The 8,988-nt window shown below is 49.1% G+C and overlaps 1 protein-coding gene across 5 annotated transcripts; it reads left to right on the forward strand.

Moving 5' to 3' along the window:
• Positions 1-109: 109 nt before the first annotated feature.
• ENO3 (enolase 3) lies at positions 110-8,825 on the forward strand. Of its 5 annotated transcripts, none has more exons than XM_036766421.1 (12): positions 110-157; positions 3,811-3,904; positions 4,258-4,353; positions 4,511-4,569; positions 4,758-4,827; positions 4,956-5,089; positions 6,434-6,656; positions 6,761-6,958; positions 7,469-7,670; positions 8,222-8,330; positions 8,497-8,555; positions 8,667-8,825. In XM_036766421.1, the coding sequence occupies exons 1-12, from the start codon at positions 131-133 to the stop codon at positions 8,734-8,736; spliced, it is 1,341 nt and encodes a 446-aa protein (XP_036622316.1). In that variant the 5' UTR covers positions 110-130; the 3' UTR covers positions 8,737-8,825. The 5 variants fall into 5 exon arrangements, with proteins under 5 accessions (XP_036622316.1, XP_036622319.1, XP_036622315.1 ...); XM_036766424.1 differs by lacking the exon at positions 110-157 and adding an exon at positions 2,719-2,761; XM_036766420.1 differs by lacking the exon at positions 110-157 and adding an exon at positions 2,754-3,069.
• The last annotated feature ends 163 nt before the right edge of the window (positions 8,826-8,988 follow it).

Raw genomic sequence — 8,988 nt, forward strand, 5'->3', positions numbered from 1 at the left:
CGGAACTTAGGGAGGGCTGGGCGAGGCAGGCAGGGATGGAAGGAAAAGTCTCCTCCCCAGCGAGCAGGAGAGGGGTGGGGCTCGTGGAAGTGGAAATTGGGATCGCTGCTGCGCCTGCGCGGGGATACGCATGCTCGGATATTTTTTTTTTAACCGGGTAGGGAAAGAAACGTGTCTCGCCCCGGGTTGTCCGGTCCCTTCTCCCGCCAGTGCAGTCAGTGCAGTCTTATTTTCTTTTATGGCAGGGGGAAAGCAGAGGGAAGGAAGGGTTACTAGGTTCCTACGCTGCCCCTTTGGGGTACGTGTGCCACTTCCCCAACCCAAGCAGGCCCCACGCCGCTCTCTCCAGTCTCTAGTTTCTCTGGACAAATATCCCTCCGCTTTCGGCGGGACGGGAACCCCACCCATAGTGCGGGGCCTTCCACCGCTCCCCTCCCCTCCCCCTGCCACCCGGTTTGAGGCTGACTGGGCCCGCCGAGGCAAGAGGAAGACCCTGGCGGGGAGGGACGAACTACCGGCGGGAGGACGGTGGTGGGGGGATGGGACCACAGACTAGAGCACGTAGGAGGAGCGAGGGCAGGGAAGCTTTTTTTTTTTTTCCTCCAAACTTTTTGCCGGGACACGAAGCGGTTTGCCAGCTTCCGGGCGCGCTGGGCACGAGGCGGGGCAGGGCGGGGCCCAGACGATCCAGGCTGCTGGGGCTGACGGAGTGAGCTCTCCCCACCCCACGTTACCCCCTCCTCAACCAGGGGCTTGGCCGCTTCCGGTCGGCTTGCTTTCATTTGATTTCCAGAATCCCACCGGGTCTCTGCAGTCCAGGGAGACCCAGGTGTCTGTCCCCACGGTCCGAAGCCGCCCTGACTCCTGCCTCGGGCGGTGCCGGATTCCGGGGCTCGTGGCAGGCACTCGCCTCCCCAGACCGCCTGACCTCTGCCCCCCTCCCCCCGCCCCGTCTGCGCTCACCGAAGGGCGGGACAGAAAAATAACTTGGGGGGTGGGGCAGGCCCTGATTCTGGGAGATAAGCGTTGGGGAGGGAGGGGCACTGATGAGATAAAGTGAGGTCGGCTTTGGGCATAGATGGAAATGGGATTGTGGGGAGAGAGAATCCCGAGTTCTAAGTGAGTCAGACCCACTGATTGGAGGTGCAGACCCGGCCAGGGAGGGTGGTGAGTCACGGAGTTTGAGTCTCCCCGGCGCCGGGGGAGAAAGAGCTCTCGTCTGGGAGGAGACACTAGGAACTCCCAGCCGGGTCCGTTTGCTTTTCTCCTTCTGCAAACGCACTTCACTGTCCTACGGAGAGAGGGAGGGAGCACTGAGTAAAACCCAGGGTCAAAGTCTCATTTAGAGAAATCTGAGGAGGCTGAGAGCCTCAAGATTTAAGGCCTCAGAAGCAGAAACAAACTCACAGAGATGCAAAAATAGAATGAGGGACTCAAGCACAGTAGACAAGACTTGGAGACAGAGACGTGGACCGGTAGCCATGAGGCCACATGATGGTGCGGAAAGGGAGACAGAAGCAAAGACCCAATGAAAGAGGGAGGCAAACATTAATTCAGAGACATTTGCGAAGTTTCATAGTTTCATTCAGAAGTGGTAGGCACTAGGACAGACAGAAGACTGAGACAGGAAGGCAGAAGCAAATAGACTTGGAAATAAACATAGGGAGACAGACTCTGAAACTTACAGATAATAAGAGGCAGACTTGGAAATAGACGAAAGGAAACAGGTAAGATACTAGAAATAAAAATACTCAGAGACCCAAAGAGAAACATTGACAAACATGGACATAGGTATACGACCATAGCTTTTGAGGCAGAAGGGATGAAGGAACTGAGGTCTACAATACTGGCCCAAGGTTACACACAAAAAATGGCAGAATCAGAACTCAAATTCGGGTCCTCTGACACAAATCCAGAACTCTTTTGAATGTACCAGGATAGAAAGAAACGAGACAGATTTGGTGAGACACAGCAAAACAAGTAAATTCCAAATTGTTCAGTCTTGAATTTGGAAAGCACTTAAAAGGTCATCTAAGCCCAGCCTCCCAATGTAGGAATCTCCTCCAGTAGCATCACCGGCAGGTGTTCAGTGAGACTATTTGAACCAAACACTGGAAAAAAGAAAAAGACACTTGGTGAACTTCAGATGGACATAAATACTAAGGGACAGAGATAGAGGGAGACAGAGGAACAGAGTCAGGGGGAGAAAGACATTCAGAAAGTTTCAGCTACAAAGAAACAGAAGAGGAAAAAAATAGAGCAAAAAGAGACTAAGAGAAACACAGACAAAGACCCAGAGACAAGATTCCAGTGGAGACACCAGGAGGTAGAATAGGTGCAAACAGAGAAGGAAAGAGACAAAGTCTGAGGCCCACAAGGGTCTGCGTTTAAGTTTGTACACTGTGTAAGAGGTACAGAGCTCTTCTCCTTTGAGAACTGATCCTGGAGGGAGGAGGGAGCAGCAGCTTTAAGAAACCTAAGAAGAGAGATCTTTTGAACCCAAGTGGTGGTAGAAACCTGTGTTTCTCATCCTGAGGCTCTTGAGCCAAACCCTGATCCCTCCCAATTTCCCCTTAAGACCCAAAGCCCCACTGCTGACAGTGCCTCCTTACTAGGAGGTATGTGGATGAGTGTAGCCTCCCTTCCCCCAAGACCCCTCTGCAATCTACGCATGAAGTGGTAGAGGCTCAGGTTACCCATTTGCCCTTTCCTAAAGGTCCATCTTTAACCTTTGCTGCTGGAAATTCAACCTAGGCAATCGGTAAGGGAAAGGCTTAACAGCTGCCCCCCCCCCCAGCTGAGCCCCCTTTATGGGTGGTGAAATTAAGGGGGGGTGACTTTTTGGAGGAGGACACAGTATCAGTAGGGAGGAGGAGTGTCTTAGGGACTATGAATTTGCCTTTGGTGGGCAACTGTTGGCCACCAGTCACTGAGCTGGGGAGGGGGGCAGGGGAGGGGCTGGACAGAGGGGCGGGGTCAGTAATAAATGCCAGACTTAGGAGTGATAGCCTGACACTGTCCGAGCAGCAGTCCATACCCCCAGACCTTGTCCAAGGAACTCCAGCTGTGGTGAGACCTCTCAGGCCCGACTCTAGAGGGGTAGGGCAGGGGCAGGGATGGGTTCTTTCCCCTAACCCTACACTAAGTTTTAACTCATAGCTATAGGTTGGGGAGAGATTAGAGAATGAGAAGTTTGGAGGGGGTGGAGAGAAAGCTGAATGGGGGAGAGGATGGAGTAGAAGCTAGAGGTGTGAAAGACCACAAGGATTTGAGGAGGATGGGACAAAGAAGAAAGGGAGATGGTATGGTATGGTATGGTAGAGATAGGGTGTGAGAAGGATGGGGAGGAACATGGGGAGTAGAGTAAGGGGGGGGGTTAGGATGGAGAGAGAGGAACAAGACGGGGGAGAGGAAGAAAAAGGAGATGGGAGAACTAAGGGAATTGGGAGAAGTGTGGGGAACAGAGTAGATTACAACAGAGGTGTGGTACTAGGGGACTGGAGGTAACAAAATGGATAAGGTGGCAGGATAATGGGAGTGAAATGGAGGAGAGTCTGAGAAGGTTGGGGGAGATGAAAGGGATGGGGGAGCAATTAAAAGGGAAAAGATTTTCTAGCATAAGTTGGGGGGGGATGGGAGGAGTTCTGAGTAAGGAAAGGGAGCTGGGCCTCTCTGGTCTATGACCTTTCTCTCGGCTATTTTTAGTACTAGCACCTGCCTTCCTGGCTTGGGGAAAAGACTTAAAGGGCATGGGAGGTTTGGGGGATGTTTTTTTTTTTTGGTTCTTTAAAAGCTTCCCCACTGATAAAGTCTGCAGCCATGGCAATGCAGAAGATTTTTGCAAGAGAAATCCTAGATTCTAGGGGGAACCCCACAGTGGAGGTGGATCTATACACAGCCAAAGGTGAGAGGGAAGCCTGCATGTCTTCAGATGCTGTCTCCAAACATACCTCTTCCTGACTTCTCCCCTCCTCCCCAGCTCTGCTTGGATTCCACACCCCACACATCCATGTTACCCCTTCCTGGTCTATTCCAGGCCCAACTAAATTGAGTTCCCTAATCACCCAAACCCTGGTTCCTACCAGACTACTTAGTTAACCACTTCTCCTGCCCCCAGGACTCAGGAATAAGGTCTGTTTCTCCCTTTGTCTGTTTCTCCTTGGTTTCTGTTTTGGGCTTCCTAGGAACCTAGGGTTCTTCCCAGTTGGGTTGTGAGAGGGGAGTAGTCTTAACTCATTTCTACCCCTCACTCCTCAGGCCGATTCAGAGCTGCTGTACCCAGTGGGGCCTCCACTGGCATTTATGAAGCTCTGGAGCTGAGAGATGGAGACAAAAGCAGATACCTGGGGAAAGGTGAGATATCACTTTAAAGAGAATGTATTTGTTTGGGGAGAAGTGGGAGGGTAGGCAGAGTATTGTACCCATAGATGGAGAGTGACTGTGAACCTGGCATCTCTTTAGTGTAGGAAGTCAGAACTTGTTGGTCCCCAACCTCTGCTCTCTTCCCTAGGGGTGCTGAAGGCTGTGGAACACATCAATAAGACTTTGGCCCCTGCTTTACTGGAGAAGGTAATAGTCAAGGGAGCTGCCAGAAATCCCTCAAATCTATCCCCTCTCCCCTGCTCCTGGTACTTTCCCCCTTTTCACCCTCCACTCCCCATGGCCATTAATTATGACCTGAGCCTCTTGTTTCTGTGAGATGATTCAGCCACAATCAGTCTCTCATGTGCCTTCATTTTTTGTCTTCCCTCATCCAGAAATTTAGTGTTGTGGATCAAGAAAAAGTTGATAAATTCATGATTGAACTTGATGGGACAGAGAACAAATGTAAGTGAGGGGGTTTCCAGGGAGAGGGGACCAGAGAATAACCCCATTCCCAGTGGGAGAGGGGGCTGGAGGGGAGAAGGTTCTCACTCTAAGTGAAGAAGTATCTCACATCATTGGTTTCTTTACAGCCAAGTTTGGGGCCAATGCCATCCTGGGTGTGTCTCTGGCTGTGTGTAAGGCAGGAGCAGCAGAGAAGGGGGTCCCCCTCTACAGACACATTGCGGACCTTGCTGGGAATCCAGACCTTGTGCTGCCAGTACCGGTTAGCTTTTCTTGACCCCAGGACTCAATCACATTCCTTTCAACTTGGCCTTAAGACAGAGGTTGCCCCCTTTTTCAAGGATAAAAACTCTTTAGGAAGTCAAGATGCTAATCCACTGCCCACAGGGGTCACTTCCTAAAGTACAGCCTCCTTGTGTGTGATGCTTTGTAGCTCAGCCCCCTATCCTTGCCACACCTCTCCTAGGATAAGCGCCTAAGAATGTCTTTCCTTAAATCTCATCCTACTGCCTGAAGTCCTTTGTGTAATCTGGATCACTCACATCTCAATAGGAGTTTAACTTCAAATCAACAAGCATTTATTAAGTTCCTACTATGTACAAGGCATTGTGCCAGGCACTAGGGATACAAAAATGAAAGGGGGCACAATCCTGTCGTCAGTGATTTTACAGGATAATAAGGAGAAAGCCATATAAACTATAAATACAAGGTAGAATGTAATAAAGGCAGAAAAATTATTCCTTCCAGCAAAGAGTGGTAGCTGTGTCATCAGGTATATATCCATTCTTGGAGGAGGTAGTACTTGAGCAAGGTAGAGGAATTACCTTCTGGGGAAGAGGATTTCCTTCCAGCTCTAAATTTATAATCCTGATTTTAACAGGCAAAAAATGTGGAAAGAATGTATTAAAAGATGGGGGTAGGGGGAAAACAGGTGACCAGGATATTTGACTGCAATACAGATTGAACAAAGGAGTTGGAGTAAATTATCATATGCCCAAAACTACAAAAAAGTTATTTCAGAGGCCATTTGGTCATCACATTTTGCAGTATTAATGTAAAATAAGGCTAGGGATATGTTGAAGGGGGATGGTAGACAGTCTTAAATGAAAGGTAAGGAGTTTATATTCTATAAAACAGGATAGTGAGCCACTTTAGACTTCTGAGCAGTCTTCTGCTTCAGATGATTTTAGAAGTTGTGTGAGGGATGCACCCACACCAAGAAAATTGCAGATCATTGAATTTGAGTTGAAAAAGGAATGCTGGATGAAGGGAGAGGAGACATGAGGCTGAGAGGCGAGTGAAGGTCAGAGAAGAGGGAATAAACAAAGGGGAATGTAGTGGTGGAGGTAGAATCAAGTAGAATCAGCCTTCATTTTCCTCATTTGTACAAAGGGACTGTTTGCCATTTAAAAGTAGAGACCAGGTCTTAGAGTTTCCTCCTGAATCACGAAATTGAATTCCTCCCTCAGGGAAGTCTTTTGAATCTAATGTCCAGTCTTCCCTGTATAGCTCAAGTCTATCCTCATGCTACAGTCTTAGTCTTATCTCAATCCCTTCCTCCCACTGTGGTCAGAATCCGAACCTCCTTCCACTTAATTTCCCCCAGGCCTTCAATGTAATCAATGGAGGATCCCATGCTGGAAACAAGTTGGCCATGCAGGAGTTCATGATCCTGCCCGTGGGGGCTGCATCATTCAGAGAGGCGATGCGTATTGGGGCTGAAGTCTACCACCATCTGAAGGGTGTCATCAAGGCCAAGTACGGAAAGGATGCCACAAACGTAGGTGACGAGGGTGGGTTTGCCCCCAACATCTTGGAGAACAATGAAGGTCAGTCAGTGGAATGAGGAGGAGGGAGGGAAGGGATAGGTCCGTAACGGGAATAAGGGCTAGAAGGAAAACTGGGGTATTACTCACTCCTTTAATTTCCCCAGCCTTGGAATTACTGAAAACAGCCATCCAGGCAGCTGGTTACCCAGACAAGGTGGTGATTGGCATGGATGTTGCTGCTTCTGAGTTCCACAGAAGTGGGAAATATGATCTTGACTTCAAATCCCCTGATGATCCTGCCCGGTACATCTCTGGGGAGAAGCTGGGGGAGCTATATAAGAGCTTCATCAAGAACTACCCTGGTGAGAGACTCAAGGACTCCATCCTCCCTTCCCCCTTATAGAACTCCAGAGCCCCATTCCCTTGCCTCCCTAATTTATTCTGTCTACTGTATTTTCTTTGATCCTCGTGGTCTCTCCTACTGCTACACCTAATAATAATAGTCCTATATCTCTAGTGATACAAGGCTTACAAAGAGCTTTTCTTCCAACACTCATTTTCAAATGAGGAACCACAGGGTCAAAAATCACGAAATTTAGAGTTAGAGGGGCCTCATCTAGTTTAACATCCTTTTTTATAGAAAAGGAAACAAGCTTAGAGAGGTCAAATGATTTGCCCAAGGTTACTCCTGTATTAAGAAGCAGAGCTGGGGTTAGGGTTAGCTCTTGCCCCTTGTTCGAACACACACAAGGTCAGAGCTGTGATTTGAATTGAGGATCCCTGACAACGGGTTCACGGTGTTTTCCATCAAAGCACCTTTCTCCGTTCTTATTTTAACCCTCGCCCCATGATCTCCTTCATTCCCCACACAGTGGTTTCCATTGAGGACCCCTTTGACCAAGATGACTGGGCCACCTGGACTTCATTTCTCTCTGGAGTTGACATCCAGATTGTGGGGGATGACCTCACCGTCACTAACCCCAAACGCATTGCCCAGGCTGTAGAAAAGCGAGCTTGTAACTGCCTGTTACTGAAAGTCAACCAGATTGGCTCTGTCACTGAATCCATCCAGGCGTGAGTCCCCAATGGGCAAGATGGAGGGAGGTGGGAATCACCTCCTGCTCTAGAAATTCACCCATGAATCAGTTATTCTCCTACATGTGTATCCCTAGTCTAATCTCCCTCTATCCAGAAGCTTTACCAGGGAAATTCAAGGTAAAAAAATCTTCATTTCCTCCTCTTCCCCATTACTCTTTCAACCTCATTCAGAATCCAGATACATGTTTTATGTACATATGATCCTCTCCCCAGTACCTCCCTCCCCCAACCAAGTTCTTTGAACATATTGTAAGTACTTTAAAAATGGTTGTAACATAAATGGATGGATGAATTGAAAGGGATCATGGGATTACAGACCTAGAGCTGGAAGGGACCTCAAGCTATCTATTCCAACTGCCTCTTTTATAGAGATGAGGAAATTCATCTGTGAGGAGATTGAGACTTTTCCAGGGTCCTCTGGATAGTAGGTGTCAGAGGCAGAGTTTGAACCCAAGTTCTCTGATTCGAGAGCCAAGAGGCCATAATGCTCTTTGCACTGTAATGAGCCTGCGCCCCTCTCTCTGTAGTTGCAAACTGGCACAGACTAACGGCTGGGGAGTGATGGTCAGTCACCGATCTGGAGAAACAGAAGACACCTTCATAGCTGATCTGGTGGTGGGACTCTGCACTGGCCAGGTAGGGAACAGGATATCCCCTTACCCCTTGTGGCCACCAGAGCCAAGTCTTCTGGAGGCTCTCACCCGTCCCTGAATTTCCTCTTTCCCAATCTGTCCCCAGTCACTAGATTGTGGCACTTCTCCATTTGACTCTGTAACTTTCCTCTTACATCTCATTATATTAGATCAAGACCGGGGCCCCCTGCCGTTCTGAGCGTCTGGCCAAATACAACCAGCTCATGAGGTACCTCGATGCTTCAAGGGAGTGAGGGGAGGTTGGGGGTGTCCAAGGGAAAAGTGAGGCAGAGCTAGAAGAGGAAATTGCCATCTCACTGCCGTTTTGTTCCCTGCCTAGGATTGAGGAGGCTCTTGGAGACAAGGCTGTCTTTGCTGGGCGGAAATTCCGTAACCCCAAGGCCAAGTAAATGGAGGGGGTCAGGTCCTAGATCAATAGAGGCATCTAAGTCCAGCACTGTCTCTACCACTCTTCTCAATAAAGCACTTTGGACAGCGAGAATGACTAGGGTGTCATGGTTTGGGATCAGAAAAGGACATCCTGGTGTCAGGGAGGGGACAGGAGAAAGGGACATCCATGTTGGAAATGGAGCAGCAGCACCGTGGAATAAAAAGACCACAGATTTGTAAGCAGCAGACTGGAGGGGAGAGGTCTCTATGAC

The sequence above is a fragment of the Trichosurus vulpecula genome, chromosome 7 (assembly GCF_011100635.1).
Source record: "Trichosurus vulpecula isolate mTriVul1 chromosome 7, mTriVul1.pri, whole genome shotgun sequence".
In the NCBI taxonomy this organism is placed as follows: Eukaryota; Metazoa; Chordata; class Mammalia; order Diprotodontia; family Phalangeridae; genus Trichosurus; species Trichosurus vulpecula.